General features: G+C 46.1%; 2 protein-coding genes across 2 annotated transcripts in view; one reads left to right on the forward strand and one right to left on the reverse strand.

Annotated features, from left to right (window-relative positions):
- T265_10893 (hypothetical protein) overlaps window positions 1-3067 on the forward strand; it is a gene marked incomplete at both ends in the record, with an annotated part of 34605 nt that extends 31538 nt beyond the window's left edge. The window contains one exon of the mRNA XM_009177401.1: window positions 2960-3067. Coding sequence (XP_009175665.1) covers window positions 2960-3067 — 108 coding nt within the window. The remainder of the gene's footprint in view (window positions 1-2959) is intronic.
- Window positions 3068-4587: 1520 nt separating this feature from the next.
- The window catches only part of T265_10894 (hypothetical protein), a gene marked incomplete at both ends in the record, with an annotated part of 19441 nt that continues 6391 nt past the window's right edge, over window positions 4588-17637 (reverse strand). The window contains 3 exons of the mRNA XM_009177402.1: window positions 4588-5734; window positions 14140-14385; window positions 16972-17560. Of these exons, the coding sequence (XP_009175666.1) occupies window positions 5398-5734; window positions 14140-14385; window positions 16972-17560 (1172 nt within the window). The remainder of the gene's footprint in view (window positions 5735-14139; window positions 14386-16971; window positions 17561-17637) is intronic.

The following is a 17637-nucleotide window of genomic DNA, read 5'->3' on the forward strand; positions in this document are numbered from 1 at the left end:
CTTGCGAAGTAGTTCAGTTATTTGACGATTTCCTCGCAAAGCCGGCATGCTCGCTACTCACGAAGTACCCCGAAACAACGAAACCTGTCCATCTGGACACAAGCCTCTAACCAGTATCCCCAAGTAGGGCTGAGTTGGTTATGCGAATGGAGCCGCAATTTCGGAGCAAATTGCTGATTAGGATGACGTCTCAAAGTTTCTTGAAAAAATGCAAGCCAAGTTCAAAGTTTATATCATAAACATAACGGGTCTCCTTATCTTCATTTTCTCTGTACAAGCAAAGACATTGTTCTGGGTATGGTACCGCAAGATCACAAAATGAATTTGCAGCTTCGGTGGCTAGCCTTTGTGTTCTACGGAGTAGGTTTCAAGGGGAACACCGCTCGTAATACAAAAAATTCGGATCAGGACCTTTTACTTTCTTCTTAGCCGCACACTCACTCTGTTATTGTCCGTATAGAAACTGGCCAGCCTCCAGAACAGCATTATTCGACTGTGATTGGTTCCTTCTGCACGCATGTAGTGCCTGTAATACTCACATGTGGGTCCCTCTGGAGTGGAATTTCTGATCGACTATGATTATATATATATATCCCAAAACTGGTAAAAGTGTCCTCCTGCTTCTTACAGAATTACTCCAAATGAAGCCTAGTAAAGCTAGGCAACCGAGGGTACTTCTAGGCAGTAGACGTATATGTATCGTACGACCTAAGTATAATTCTACGACTAAGCGTGAACGGGCAAACTTCGAAGACAAAACGTTTAGTGCATCGAATGAACATTGGCTGACTTCAGCAGCAAAAACCAGTAGCAACAGTTCAGCTACACCCGTTACAGCTGACTACAATTAGTCAGCGCAGTGAACACAAGGCGAAGAATGCATTATATCATCCCATAATAAAACACAAAGCGTAAATCGCTCAGCAGTAACAGTCTCTCGGTTCTTAGCTGCCATACCACCCGAAGGAAGCACGACAGCTGAGATACTGTCAAGTTGTCCAAGCCTAGACACACGCAGCCGATATGCTGAGGTCGGGTTCTAACCACGGACCTCCAGGTCAGATAGTTAGTGGCCTAAATGCTGAGCCATCTGAAGCTCGGTGGTCCCGGACTATTTTTTAGTTTGCTTACGCATCAGTTACCAACAGGGACGTGGCGTAGATGCACGTCATTCAACACCATGGCTTGTTCGCCAGACGTAGCATTCTTGACCGTTTTCACTTGAAGTTCTGTCTACTACGTAGAATACGCAGGCTGTACTGGATGCAACTTCACCCCTGTTTCCGCAAAGGATTACCGGAACGAATCCCACAAAAATCATTCGCACACTTTCACAATGAGCCAGTTGATTATGCGGGGCGCCATCCATGGAAGCAGAAACTCGAATGCCTAAGGCATGCGTGCGCTCGAGCTGAATCTCGTTCACATCCCACAGGACTAAACGAACTGAATGAGCCGATTTAGGTAGGTAGGTAGGTAAGTTCCCCAATGTTTTAACGACCTATCCACTCGAAAGGAGTATGCACACTCTATACAAAGAACTCACACCACAACTCTTGGATAGTAACATCCGCACAAGTGAAGAAAACAAACAAACCTAGAGAGTATCGTGAACGTGCTCGAGCCACATAACCAGTTCAGCCCACGGTAACATTGTGATTTTCCGAGGTATCTAAGACCGGTTGCCAGTCTTTTGTTCAAACAACTCAACCTATGACATGCTCACTCAAAATGCACTGTATTGAACTGTGAAAGCCATCTCGACATTTCTAACGTTGTAGCTCCGCTTTTTCGTACTTTTAGATGACAGTGATCCTCCTCTTTTCAAGTACAATTACCTAAGCGACAAGTCTAAGTATGCGAACTTGCCTTTGTTTTGACCTCAGAGACCATGATGGGATATGAAGTTAGCCCAAATACCAGTGCTTTTCAAATTCGTCCGAAAGAACTAGTGCCGCGCACTGAACGCAAATCGTTCAGCCGTGGCACCCTTCCGGTGCCTAATTCCCATGCCACCAGATAGGAGCACGAGGGCTGAAATATTGCCAGGTTGCCCCAGATCAGTCATGGGAAATTGAGAGGCAGAAGTCGGGTTCGAACCACGGACTTTCCGGTCAGTAGATTCGCGCTCTAACCAATGGAGCCATCCATGTTACTGATCCCTTGTTCGTGCCGTACTCATAGTTCCGTTTCTCTGTTGACCCTTCAGTCAACCACATTGACCGATATGGATGAAGGTCGCCCGTTACTCGACAGCTAACAATGCCAGTGAGTGCGTCCAGTTTGTATGCACACTGTTCTGAATGCGAAAGTCGTCAGAGCAGCTGAGTCAACTAACTTAACCATGTAGACTGATTTCAAAATGGGGATTGGTTGGCGTCATGTTCAAGCGAAATCCGTCATAATTCAGCCCAGGTATCCAATCACGCAAGCTCCTCGGTCCACATGGAGAGATGGTCCTTCCAGATGAGATCATATCAAGCCGGGGGGTAGCTGACCAGACAGCGTCATCGTGCACGAGTACCGTGGGCGGACGAATGCCGGATGGACTTCGGCTTAAATTACAAAGGCGAGAGTACTAGGCTGTGACTCGATCAAACTTCGTAACTAACACCAAGATCCAACGAAGGAGAAATCCGTTCGACCAGCCTGCACAAAAGACTACTTGAACATGCGCGGGCCCGTCAATTCGCGGTCAAAATTCCGTCTGTATAGCAAATGCCAATTTCCCCATACCAGTACGGAGGCTGATAAGGCACTATGACTGAATACTGAATCACCTCATCGCCCTGAGGAACACCACTGTCTAGTTTTCATAGACTCAGACTCACATTATCCCAACTGCACTACGCCGTTCGCAAATACACCTTTTTGAGAAAGCTGCTGGCCGCTAAGACTGTAACAACTCAAATGCCAAGACGCGTTTTAGCGGTGACGTTGGTCATAACTACTTAGACAGGTGTACGAAATCCGTGTTCCCGAAGCCCTGGAAGGTGAAGATAACACGGATGTGGCCCAGAGAATTCAAGAACAGCCGCTAGAAAACAACCAACCCAACATGCACTGATCTGCGATTCCTAATCTGTCCGCAATCTTTCTTAGACCAACACTGCCTCGTTGTTTCTATTGATATAATTCCTTGCACTGTTTTCATTACGTTAAGGCGATACGCAAATTATTTTTCAGAATTCCGAATTCACAGACCGTCTAAACCCTACCCAGAACGAGCGTGATACAAGAGACCACTGCGGTAAAACCGACTACGCGCAAAAGATGCGACCAAGATATGACAACCGACCATTTTCCGGCCAGTTCATTTAGCTACTCCGTCACCCTATCAACGAGTACCCACACACAAACCAAACACCGAGGGGATTAACGTCCCATCAGAAGGTCTAAGATCACCCAAGGGATGGTGATATTTCTAGATATTCCGACATCACACATCTGCTACAGAGTTCTCGAGCCACAATGAAAATTCACAAAGATATGATAGTGGCAACCCCGTGAAATAACTGGATGTCATAATCTACCTGAGCCATTTCATCCATTTTGTAAGGTCAACGAAGAAACCAGTGTAGGCTTACACGGGTGAGCTGATCTACTAGTCGGAATGTGGAGTCTACAGGCTCGACTGCAAGCGGGAAACAGTGTAGGCGATCGCCATCTTATGCGAAAAATCTCGAGACTTTTCAGAGTACGAGCAAATCATTGACCCTGGTCGGATATCACACGTTCCAACAAATCCCCCGTGAACAAAGCACTACTAGCATAACTCGTGGCGCAAAATCCCAGTAGCCACGTCCAATTTGGTAACATTTCCCCGATATCCTCAGGCTGGTCGTTTAACTTGGGTCCTAACGTATATGCATGATACAGCCCCTTCGCTGAACCCAGACGATAGGCAACGCGGTTCAAGTTAGGATGCATTGAATATAAGAGCACACTGAACTTCCTCATCACAGTTTCTGGTTCTCTCGGTCTGACTGTGAACACCGTTCTCTTAGATGAGGTGCACTTACACTTGAATAAAAGGCCCTCCCGCGTCTCAGAGTGAGCAACTTGATGATATTGGTCATCCGGGTAAGACTGATTCAAGTACACAGATATTGGAAGACTTACAATCAGCTGTTGCCACAGGTAAGCAGGTGAATTGGGATGACGTGAACATCGGAGCTTTTCCAGTCCCGCTCACAGAAACACTACGTTAACGTAACCCGGCTCCGCCAGCCGCCATGCGTATACTGATAAAAGCTTTGTTATCTACTGTGATTGGAGGAATCCCGACTAAATCTAAAAAGACATTCTAATCGGTATGCCTCTTTCAATCAGCTGATCGTGATGCTTTTTTCAATCAGCTGATCGCGATTTACGGATGCCCTAAGGTCAGCTGACAAGAGATCAGCCGGATTCCGAGTAACATTCCGCCAATAAATAAATCACAGAACAAAGTTGGAGAGTAATGCATGGTATTGTGTATGAAGGTAGACCAACAACCGGTTCTGCGATTCGACTTGAATCTGAAAGGAAAAAGAAACAAAGGTAAACAAACTGTTGACTAAGAAAATAGGTGTCAATTGCACATCGCGGCTGCTGAAAGACTCGTGGTACATATATATTTCGGAACGGGTACAAGTGTAGGCAGGCTAAAAAATAGTAAAGAGTACATATGAAGGAAAGACTGGTTACGAGAAAGACGGTACATGGCAGTGGCTGTGTCCGTACAACTTTAAAGTCGATGGGGTCGCATAAGCACCCTGTGTAGACAATTGGAAACAGGGATGCAGCAGAAATGCACAGACGTGTAGGCGATGACGACGTTGATGCAGTCTTTAGCTACATCTATACAACAATGGTTAAGTAGTACATAGAGAGCTCGGCAAACATGTTTTAGCAGAAACACGAAGACTGATACTCCGGTCCGCTAGAGAAATCCGAATCAATGCCAGTTTAGTGGCCCAAAGTTCTGAAATCAACTATTGCTTTATTATGCACTAAAATACGAGGGTCGCTAGGAAGCACACCGTTAGAATGGGTAGTGTACAAATGTGGGTCTGTGACACGTTAGTATACATGAAAGAGTGGCATAATAATACAGAAGATAAGAGGTGGTAGCAAAGATATCGGTACAAGCTAATGGCTAACTCTGTACAATTAGCAAGAACAAGGACAAGTAAACATCGGCAACAAAGTAAATTAACAAAACTTGCCTGATCAACTGGTGCTCCCCGTCTTACGATATTGTGGCTGTATAAGATGGAGCTTTGAACGGTGGATGCCATGTGGATTGTGGTACAGAATGAAATAGGCAGAGACAGAGAAAAGTGAACGTAGATTGCCTGAAAACGTAGCATCAATAAAAAGGATAAACGAAAAGGTGGAAGATGGAAAGGGTGATCAGTGACGGTAACGTGAATCCCTGTAACGGTCGGAGCCTCCAGAGGACGCGCTGCCGAGGTTCCCTTGTCCAGATCCCAGACTGGAAATTGAAACGCCAGAGGATAGCCCACTTCCACCTGCATGTGATGCCCCCGACTGTGCACCGTAGTAGCTGTTGCCAGTTCCTGAAGTCCGGTCTCGCGAGCGCCTGTGACGATCATGCCGGTCGGAGCGATCACGTGAGCGAGATCTATTTCCTCTTTCCCGATGTCTTCGACTGGATCCACCATAATCATCCACTCCACCTTCGCTTCCACTATCACTGTAAGATCGACGACGTCGCCGACTACTGCTCCTGAAAATAAACACCGCAGCAAGATAGTTGTGCTATGAAGCAAATGGATCTTTAAGATGACAGCAAAGTAGTCCGTCAGTCGTAGTTTAATGTGAACTATCCCTAATCCATGTGTGGATCCAACTGACAAAGATATCCATGTTGGCAGTGAGGAAATTCGGGTGGATATTTCGTCCTGCAAGTGAAAAGCCAATCTATGCTCAAGGCCGACAAGCACTCTACGGCTGTTTAATTCTTATCGGGTATCAACAAGTGAGAAACCAAATGTCGCGCACACGAGCACAGCGACAATTGACCGGCTTATATCCGTACAAACACAACACATATCGATTGGTTCTGATCACAGCAGGCTTGGGACTCGCCTCCTAAATAACAAGCCAAATGATTAACATAGGTGTACTTCAAGGCACATGAATTTTAATCAGCCAAGCGAACTCCATTCATCTTTTGAATACCACGTGTTGAGACTTTGCAGGTGTGTGGCAATCCATTTGGCAATCGCGAAACATGCACGCACTGGCGGTGCCAGCGAAGGGTGCGGTAGAGGTATGGTGTATGCGGAAAACAGATTAAAACAGTACTAGAATGTTGAGCCGACTATTAGGAAATGTACCCCTGATAGAGCAACAGTGCCTCGTCGATGAGTACCTCCAAGTGTGGATGGGGTGTCTCTGGTACACTAAGATAATATGCACCAGTGATGCTAAAACGCGTGGTTACGACTTTATGCTTCGTCTCCAGATCATGCTTTACTCGCGTTACGATGTCTTTCGGTTGCAACGTATTTTAGCAAAGACGGTACGGCGAGACAATCGACCACGTGGCGTACTTAGCACACGATGAAGCCAGTGTGTTTTATGCATGGAAATTAAAATACTGGCTTGACAGAGAGCTGAATCGTTGCCAGAATCTATTCATAGAATTTCGACATTGCTGACCCGATGTTTTCAATACAGCAATTCGAGAGCGGTGGTGACCAAACCTAGGCAGTCTTCACGTGTCCTCACTGCACAACTATAAAGCGACATAGATTCGTTGGACAGGTAATTACCACGTCCACAACACGGGGTATCCAAGTTGGAGAAAAGCGGAGCTGACTTCGGCGATTCTAGCCTTCACTTCGTCAGAAATGCTGCTACACAAGACGAAGAAACTGCCGAGATAAACAAGCTCGTCCGAAAGCTACAGTGATTTTTGGGCCTTTACCAAGTGCGCTGATATACTCACCCATATCCTCCGTCTTGCAATTCGAGGGTGCAATTCGCGCACAAACTCTTAGGGTGACATTATTCAGTTTACCGAATGCGATTCATGACTGATTGAAATCTGAATCAATTAGTGGTTGAAAACTTAAGTATGTTGGGGTCTTCCAAATAAAGAACTTCCATATCGAGTGGCAGACATAGGTTTCCTAGATAACGAATGCGATTGCCAAGTTAAATGAGGGATAACAGAGGAGAGCCCAGATGAGAAGCGCTACTGATACTCAACTCGGTAATACGTTCTTGATCAACAGCCACCGTCAGGCTTATGTGCAGCGATGAGGAGCAATATAGGTTATGTGAAATTTCGCTTCTCACGGTTGTCATGCGAGGGATCTGAAAAGCCAGTGGACAAAAAACAACTGGCTTCCATACCATGAGTAGCTGAATTACAACCTTGAGTGTGAAGTTAGTAGGGTGTTTCCCATATCATCAGCTACTTCATATTTGGGGAAGCGGTGACATTGTCCATTTCAAAAGATGGATTGGAAAACGTATGCCGTACACTCGGACCACCGCGACTGCTGGTGCCTTATCTAACGCAATCGGGAAGCCGTATCATACCCAAAGTTACAAGCATCTTCAATGTACCGTGGTGCGCAAGATCGCCAAGAGTCAAACACACGGTACCCTGCATCAAGTCCAGCGTCCGAAAGGAATGTGCGTCAAACTAATGGACCACATGTTCCGAGCACAGTCCCCAAGAAACCCCTGTCGTTCCATCCATCAGAGGCTAGTGAGAGGGTCTAGAAACAAAACCCTACTACTACATTGTGAATCGAACTTTTGAGTCCAAGGCTCAAGGTGGAGTATCTCGTTTTCTTCTACCTGAGTGACCGGAAAGTGGGGTTTGTCCTGGTCTACCTGGTTCAGATCTCACTAGTCTGTTCATACTACTCCACCTTTACCTCATCCTGCAATCCCACGATCCATTTATAAGTGTCAGGCCAGAGAACCTAAATGTGCAACGCCTGGGAATATTTCAAACAGTAGTGTTCGATGTCCGCGCGCAAGATCAAACATATATGGCTCTCTTAATACCCAGGTGTTCTGTCCAAGGAGAACGCATACGACATTCCACTATAGTACTGCATCTAAACATGGTATTTAAACGTAGTAGGTTTCTCTTTGACTTCACTGTGCAAGTGGTGAATGTTCAGAGGTTCTCCCTGTGCTGTGTAAATCAAGGAGAAACAAATCGAAGCCGAAAAGAAACAAAGGCTGAAGCGTATCTACCAAAGGGAAGGAAGAATACCACGAATACCAGGAATCTGAAACGCAAATCCTGTTGACAGATAACTGAGCAGGTCGGCACCATGGATCAGTGCCACCCCGTTTTATCTATTTTAGGACAAAACCAAACGCACGGTGACCTTTGTTGCAAAATGAATAAGTAGATAATTGCTCAACCCTTCGGTGCATAGCTGTCATTCAACCCGAAGGAATCACTAGGGTTGAGATGCTGCCAGGCTTCCGAAGCTTAGATAGGGGCAATCGATGTAGAGGTTGTGTTTGAACCAAGAACACCCCGGTTGGCAACTACGTGCCTTAACCATTGAGCTAGCTCGGGCTCATGATGAACATTACAACATCGGTCTCGTCGCTCTGTTTCACCTGATCTACTCAGCAGTGGACGCAACCACTATATAGCTCCCATGCCCGTTCGTGGTAACTGCGAAACTCACAGGCTATACGACATAAGACACACTGACCCGAGGTGTGTGAAATACACTGAGACCGGTAGGACCTCAGCTAAGTGTTCCAATCAGACATTTGCCTGCCCGGTGACCACGGCTCACGCGCTGCTGTCCGTCCAACAGCCGAATGCACGCACGGGATGCCAAACCTCTAAACAAACTAGTTCGGGGTCGGCTAATCTCAGATAGGACGACCAGCCGATGACAACACGAAAGGATATTACCACACTATTAAAGGCGATCAGTGAACTGGACAAAAGCGACTGACAGAGCCGGGACAGGGGTCCCAGCTGCACTTCACTGCCAACTCCAAGATTTATGCAAATTTTCGGGTTATTAGCAATCACACTCACTCTACTCTGCATACTATGCAAAACCTAGAGTCCGTTCTGAAAAAACGCCCACCGACGCTGAGCATGGCAGTCGTCTGTTGCTTGTTACTAATTTGGGTTACCCCAGAGCAGCACTATAACCAGACACAGGTTTCCACGATTATTTCCGTCTATAACGCCATTTAACCCGAGAAAGTCTCGCAGGAAAGCACGGTTCTGCAGTTAACGACGGTCATAATCGACCATAGGCTCAAGGTAAATGATGTTCCGAACTAGAACTACTTGACAAAGATGAAAGTGTCCCGTCAATAGCGCTAGCTTTGATCGCACAGCAGCTTCTACAACCCCCCCCCCACCCATGAGGTGTTGTATCCCGATAAAAAATCACCGACGATAAGGCCGATATCGTGCACCGGAACTATGAAATCTCGTGTAAGCGATGCATAATACCATTGCATTCTGAATGCTTCGGTGTAAGTGCAAACGCCCACGTCTAATATGACCTTCACACACACCCCTAAGCAGTTGCTCAAATACATTTTGATCAAGAAGTGATGTTTGCCACCTTCATGAGAGCATGGCTGAAATGATGCAACATGAAATTATTCAAGAGGGTGAGGAGTAAAACGAGACCAGTGCCAGGGTAAATATGCTTTGGATGAATACCCTTCGCGCATACAGACTGGCTATCCCAGCTTGGTGAGTACCAGCGCGCCAAATGCCGGCATACATAGCGTTCAACTGCGTACCAGAACTAGGTCAACGAAATGGCCTGTAGTCAGCGGATTCCTTGCAATAGTGCTAGTTCACGGAATATACACAGACAGCTAAGTGAGTGCTTTCTGGTCGCACGTATCAAGTACTGTGGTACGTGTTCAGTCATCCTATAACGGATACTAACAATGCGCGCTCCACCACGACTGCAAGCGAATTGATGGACGACACGGGTTGCAGAAAGAGATTGGTTAGTATGTATGAAGTCTTGAAGACTAAGGAAAGCATCTGAAAACCCCAACTCGGAGCGAGTGATGCCAGCCGCACCCTAACAGCATAATCTGACCACGGCTATACAGACTACCTAAGATCCACAAGTCAGATGTTCTGGTGAGACGAGCAGTGGGCGGAACAAGCCCATGGGCTAGTCAGATCCATGACAGGTAGTTTAAAACTACTCACCGTCAAATCGAGCATTAAAAATTATTACCAGCGTGCCAAAAAGTTCGCGTTTTTCCCGTGGATGACGTCCTTGTGAGTTTCTACGTCAGCTTGGTATGTATGGATGTGCTGAAAAAAGGGACTCTTTAGAAATAGCCAAGTGGTCGCTATCGGTTGACGGAGCACTGTCACAATGGCTATAGATGATATAGATGGAAGAGTCGATGGCATAGAACATGTCCGCGGTTTGCGCTCATGTCAGAAGCCCCGCAACAGGACCTCCAATATCCTCGGGTTTGGGCCATTTTGATGAAAGACTTTAGGTCGCATTCCCGCATACATCAATACTTCGGCGCTATGTAGACCAATTCTTTATCAAGACTATGACCAGTGAATATTAAGCTCGTTTTGATAACCTGAAACCCTGCAACAGACTTCGTGAGATGATAGCATCAACGGCACGTACGCCCATTTTCTTCAGGTGTACTTCCAAACCACTTGCCGCCCCATCATAAAGTGGATTTGTTAGTGTCACATTGTCAGCGCTAGGCCACTCAAGAGCATTGTGCATAGAATTTGATCGGACTAAAGGCCAAAGTAAAGATGGTGTAATCCTGCTAGTTGGATTAGGCATCAATTGGGGATAGCGGTACCTGTAACTAGACTCAGTGGACAATAGACTGTGGTTGCTCCAGATACAATGCCGGAATATCCAAAAGATGCGATTAGCTAATTACCACCTAGTCGTCCGTCTGAAACTGAGACCAACACCATCGATCGAAATACACCTGCTGACAACAGGGCTTCTTGTTAAGGCATACAATCATCCATAGCTGCTACACAGTGGAAGACCACGGATTCTAGCATTGAGCACGCCAAAGCCTACGTACGCGACATATTGGCTTCAAACATTTAAATGTCTTACGTAGACAACTGATGAAAGCATAGTCTTCTGACGGCTCTGGCCAATCGAACTAAAGGGACACAGTGCGTCTAAATTCTTGGGAAGTGCAGTTGGGTGCATTATGTATCCTGCATGCATTAAATCGATGACCGCACGAATGTTCAACAAGATCCAAATATTGTTCAGTTCTAGCACCCTTTCGGTGCTTAACTGCTAGGCCACCGGAAGGAAACACGAGAGATTGGATAATACCGGGTGGCCAAAGCCTAGACAAGGGAAATCGAGGGGGAGGCCGGGTGCAAACCACGGACCTTCAGGTCCATAAATTCGCATTCTATCCACTGTGCCGTCTCGTTATGTTACTACCTCGTCTTATATTATTTAAGGGTTGAACATATTACTGTGAAGTAGGTCGAAACTACTGGATATTCTCTCCGCGATAACAGTAGAACCGATTGACCCTTTGGGAATATCTTAAGTAACCGTAAGTCATAAAGATTTGATCAGCTAAGTTGCAGTATATCAGATATACCCAGAGTATTGTTCGGCAAGCGAATATGCTGGCGCTCAGACGCGTTTTTATACATGTACGTAACTGATTTCTCTAATGATTCAGTTCTAAGTCACCTCTAGACTTAATAAACATCCGTGTCTGTGCGTATCTGTGATATTAACACGAGGCTGCCATCGCCCAATAGTAAAAGACCAAATCTGTGAAGTCCTCGTTTATACTGTGGGCATGCCTGGTTTCTACGTGAGAACCACAGGGATTCGCATAACAAAGACACAGAAAACAATAGAACGGCAACTGGATGGTATGGGGACGGGGCACCAATTATCACACATCAATCAGTAGTATTCAAAACGTGTATGCAGATAAGAAACAGCTACAAGTGACGATAGTTTAGTAGAAAACCTATATAAAAGTCACGAGTAAGGTAATGCTGTTAACATGACAGAAACCGCATTGGAACATAGGTTAGTGGATGGACGAGTGCACTCCAATCACAAAATACATTCCGATGAATAATGGACGGAAGAAGAATCGGTTTCGTGTCATGATTCAGTACGAGGAACAGTGAGAAAAAGGAACAATTGCGAAAAATCCCGACGGGTACAAAGATGCAAAACAGGAGGATTCTTTAGGAGTTTAGTTCCAAAAAGAAAATAATGGGATTCCAACGAACAAAAAATAAAGCATTCTTAAACAGCCTTTAATAACGACAGCCACAAAGTTACACTCAAGGGTTCCAGTCTCTCAAGCGGGACTGGGCACCGTTCAAAAGGTCCCTTCCCCCAGGTGCTAACGCATTCCCTCTTGAATGCCAATAATAACACTAGCTAAGAATGAAAAACAGATGGATTATTCATGACCTAACCGATCGAAAAGTTTTAAGACTGTTCGATCGGAAACAAAACGTCGAGATTTTAGAACCGTGAACTTCGGCTCATCCTGCTTGGTTTTAACGACTCACAAAGTCACATATCGAGAAAGAACTTTTCTCAGTCAACTATGGTCCAGTTCATGATCAGCCTCCGAGTACTTTCTTTGTGACGGCCCCTTGATGGTTTACAGCCTTTAATAAGTGTTTGTAATCTGCCATTCGAATGCATGGATGCCCAAAAACTTCCACTACATGAGGACAATCCTAACACCAGCGACGCACCACTTTTGATAGTACATTAACAAGCACATGCTGAGTCATCATCATCATCATCATCATCACGGACAGCACATCAGTCTTCAATACCGATACTTCGCTGCCGTAGAACCATGATTAATTTGAAAACCTTATTGTGAAGAAAAGAATAAAGGTAGACAAAGAAGGAGCTGTGTTAGCTTAGTTCTAACTGAGAGATGGCTCAGCAGTTGGAGGGCGAATTTACTGACCGTAGGTTCGTGGTTCGAATCCAACCTGTCTTAGCTTGAACAACCTGACGGGATCTCAGCCCTGTTTTCTTCTGGTGGCATGGCAGTTGGGCTCCAAAAGAGTGGTACAGCTGGACGGTTTTATATTTACTGCAGTCATTCCGATGTGCCTCCACATCCTGACAATCATTCACGCAATCCGGGTAGAAAGTGACAACAGGAACCCCATTGACATCGATAGGCAGAACCTGTTGGCTTGGGTTGACATGATCTGACGACTGTAATCTGTGCCAAACTAAACCTGCGTATATGTGCAGCACCTAAGCTAACAGGTACACTCAATGAGCCTGTGATAAATGATAATTGTCCAACCGTAGCATCCTTTCGGAGCATAGCTGCCGTGCAACCCGAAAGAAGCATGAGGGCTGAGATACTGCCAGATCGCTATCTTTTAGTGGCATGGCAGCTATGCAACGGAAGGGTGTTAAGGCTGAGTGACTATTATATTACTGCCAGGTCGTCCAAGCAACGATGGGAGAACTCGAGATGCCAAGGTTGGGCTTCAGCCATGGATCTTCCAGTCAGAAAGTTTGCGTCTTAACTACTGAGAAACCTCGAGCCCTCGTGACCGTTATCGTATCCTGTGTACTTGTCAGGTATGCTATTTCGGATGATTAACCAAATCGGCCAGAGGCAGCGTGAGTGACTTGAGCAGGCAGGTTTTCTAAGGTATTCTCGGCATATCTATGTTCATAGACGGCATCAACTTACGTAACGATGTGGCAGAACAACTAGTAAATATAGACAGAGGACTCGCAACAGGGTTCACAGTTCACACGGTATTTTGGTGATCGCGGAGTATATATGAGAAAAGCGGTCGTTGCTGGCGCTGGAAAGGGGCATGTTCCGCAAGAGTAATGGAGTCTCTACGGAATTTACATGTGTATGAAAATCGCCATCACTGAGATACTGATCCCTAGGAGTCAATTTGCGGGAGTGATTGTACAGATGAAGTACTGTGAAACTGGGTTCATATGAATAGTTTGACACAGTGAGAAGTGTGCGTCATGAGTCTCAACTGGATGAAACCAGATAAGCTACCTACGCTGCCGTGTGCGACATACGCTAAGCCGACCGTTCATAACGAGCATAGACTATTCGAATACAAACTGCGGCCGCACTTACTTGGTGCCGTAGGATTTAGATTCAATGCCATGAAGCGTGTCCTGTAATGAATTTATGAGAATACGACATCTGTCATCATTGGCAATTTTGGACTGTTTGATCAAAGATATGGCTGTCACAAGGGTCTCTATGGCGCTAGCGTAATCTCCACTTGCTGCGTCCTGTACCGCTCTATTGATGGCGCTGGAAGAAACCGTTTTATTTCTCTGCAGTATATCTTCGAATTCGGATTCTGAAAGCTTCCCGCTGGATGCTGTCAAGGAATTGGTGCAAAAAAAATAGGAGTAAGCTGATGAAGATTACCAATACGAGTGCGAAAAAAATCTGTACCCGAAAGATCGTGTGAATCATAAGATCCGAAAATTCTTAATCGGGATAAATCGTTCGAAAAGACTGTACCCGCAGGCCGCTATGCCCAGTATCAGCCAAATGTCTGGGTTCCGATTCGTACTGTGGACGCACTATGTCCTCATTATCACCGAAGTCTTCTGGAAAGCTATATCAGATAAGCTTCAAAGTTGGAGGAAGCGTGCACAGGGAATGGACCCGGCGCTAACATACCACAATTATTCTAAATGTACACACCTTTGAGACATGCATCAACAATAACGCCGGGGCCTTATTACAATTAAGTTAATTTATTTCAAAGCTCTGATGGGTAGAAACAGTAGGGGGAGCGGTCATACGACCCGGCTAGCACAGACAAACGAGGTAACTATGACTTAAATAGTCAATTATCTTTGACAGAAACTGACAACAAAAACATCACTGACTTGTCTGTTGGTACACCTTACATCTACAGCCAAGCACAGGGTCGTGTACAATCTCTGTTGAGGGCGGACCACTCTCATAACAATCGAACTCATGCAACATTCAGCATTCACTTTTGAGGCGTCATACGCTTTCCGCCCTCATACGACCCTCCGAATAGAGAACACAACTCTTATTAGTGAGCTGTAACTCGGCATGCGCACCGAACATGAACAGTACGTTGCGGTTTGTGATGCTGGATACAATCTTGGTGTGAAATAATAATAATAATAATAATAATAATAATAATAATAATAATAAAACCATTCAGCTGTAGCACCCTTTCGGTGCCCAACTGCCATGCCACCCCAAGGTTGCACGGAAAGCCGAGAGGCAGAGCTCCGGTTCGAACCACAGACCTTACGGTCAGTAAATGCGCACTCTAACCACTTAGGCCATCTCGCCCCATGGGCCTAGCGACCATGCTAATCGAAGGAAGCGTGCAGGCTAAGATATTGCCCACGGCCAGACAGAAGTCGAAATGTGTTTGAATCACTGACCTTCCAGTTAGCACATCAACTAACCACAAAGTTGCGAAGCCATCGGGGCCAGTCTAAACCTAACAGGATGAATGACCTGAATAAACCACGGATCCTCCGGTAACAGCCCAGCATGTCTAATACGTACGACCCATTAAATTCATTGATAACTTTGTAAAGCCGCAGTTTCCGGGCGTTGTTCACTTTTGTTGTGCACTGAAGTCGTCCGTGCTACACATACACACACACTACCATCACAGTTAGTACAGCTCCTTCAGTATGATACAGCTGACTCGTTAGTGGGGCTCTCAGGCTCTGTACGTCCCTTAATATGACTTTTAGCGTCACGCGTGAAAAGCACATGCCGAAGAATGGCGAACGTGGCAATTCCATCTATGTACTCAAAAACAAAAATCACATAAATGGCTTTGGATGCGCACTAGAGAATCACGAAATTGAGTGAGGAGGTTGGGATTTCATCAATATACGTTAGTATATTGATGGAAATGAGTTCCCTGCATGTTTACCGCATTCACATTTGGTTGATATGGGAGCTTCCCAACAGCTGCTAACATCTGTGCAAGTGATTTACTCTGGAACCGCTAACTCATTGAGTAAGGGTTTTATTATTTGTTAGTATTATTATTACTAGTTACTACCGTTTGTTAAGTAACAAAATGACAGCGCCTTCAGTATCCGGAATCCTGACCACCTCAAATGCGTTTCATAACCATTACCGACGGCGGCGAGTCAGTGGTAAACATTATTGCTCAACTGCCACATAACCACGAAGAATGACACACTAGGTGCCGAAAGGGAAGGGATGAAGGTTTGGAGAGAAAGCTCTATTCCCTTGAGTAAAACGTCAAGAACAAGGAGCCAAGGAGTCAGAATTTCACGGAGCTGAAAGGTACCACTACAAAGCGACTGCATGACCGCCACTGGGACCGGTTCGGTTACCAAGCACCAGAAGCATGTGAACCCCAAAAAAGTGCGAGAACCCACAGTACCCAGCTCGACTGCTGTTGTTTTCACAAGTATCACCAGCATTTTCGGCGGTAAAAACCGTTTACATGCCGTACAGCCAAAGTTCCATTCGCCAATCACCTGCGGAGACAGTGTTAGAGAGCGATTTACCGGAGCCAGTAGTTGGTATAGGTGATGCGTGACTACAGAGGTGTTAGTGGTCATCAAGAAGAACAGACTGATCAACCCAACCGAGTCTTCCTCGGAAATTCAGGAATACTGGAATCGTGGGTCGCTTATACGTATGGCGTTGTTCTAGCACCCGATGCAGTGCGAATCGAATGTTCTCGGAAATTCAGGAATACTGGAATCGTGGGTCGCTTATACGTATGGCGTTGTTCTAGCACCCGATGCAGTGCGAATATTTGGTCAACACAACCCCTACAAGGCCGAAATCCCGCTTGCTGCTCTCGAGTCATTATCTCACGAGCCACCGTAAGGCGACGAAGCACAATTGACGCCAACAGTCTCGTTACAACCGGGGTCAAGCTGATCCCCCTGTGGTTACCGCACTCACTACGCGCCCCTTTTTTTGAAAACGGGCACTATCACCGATTCTCCCCAGTTGTCTGGGACAGACTCCTTTTCCCGAATGCAAGCAAACAGATCGGACAGGCGCTGACTGAAGACTTCACCCCCGACTTCGAACAGTGTGGGTGGAAGGTCATCCGGACCGGGAGCTCGGTGGCGCTTGAGAGAACATATGCAGTCGTAAACTTCCGAGGCCGTAGGTGGTTCCACGTTCACTGTCCAGGGTTCTACTTCACCTGTGGGCTCTAGATGAGTGTCGGTTGGTGGCCACGACAGTTGTTGTTCGAAGTATTCGGCCCACCGGTAGAGGCGTTCTTCTTTGTTCGAGATGGTCGTTCCAATCTGATGCTTGATGCTTTCACTCACAGGTGGTTTCCGGGGACCCGTCGAACAGATCAACTGGGCACTGGCGGCTTTCTGGGCCTCTTCCATTTCTTTGGCTTTCTGTGTCCACCATACTTCACGGTCGGATCGCAAGCTCACTTTCACTTGGCGTCTGCTAGCTCTTCGCATCGGGTTATGTTCGGGACCGGTTGGGATATTTCTCCGGGATTTAAGTAGTGTCACCGTTCGGTCTGATATCCATTTCTTGAGTGCGCCTGGTTAGGTCGTGCCACAGGCAAAATTCCCAGCACTATGCAAAGAGGTGGCA

Source organism: Opisthorchis viverrini (assembly GCF_000715545.1).
Source record: "Opisthorchis viverrini unplaced genomic scaffold opera_v5_416, whole genome shotgun sequence".
NCBI lineage: Eukaryota > Metazoa > Platyhelminthes > Trematoda > Opisthorchiida > Opisthorchiidae > Opisthorchis > Opisthorchis viverrini.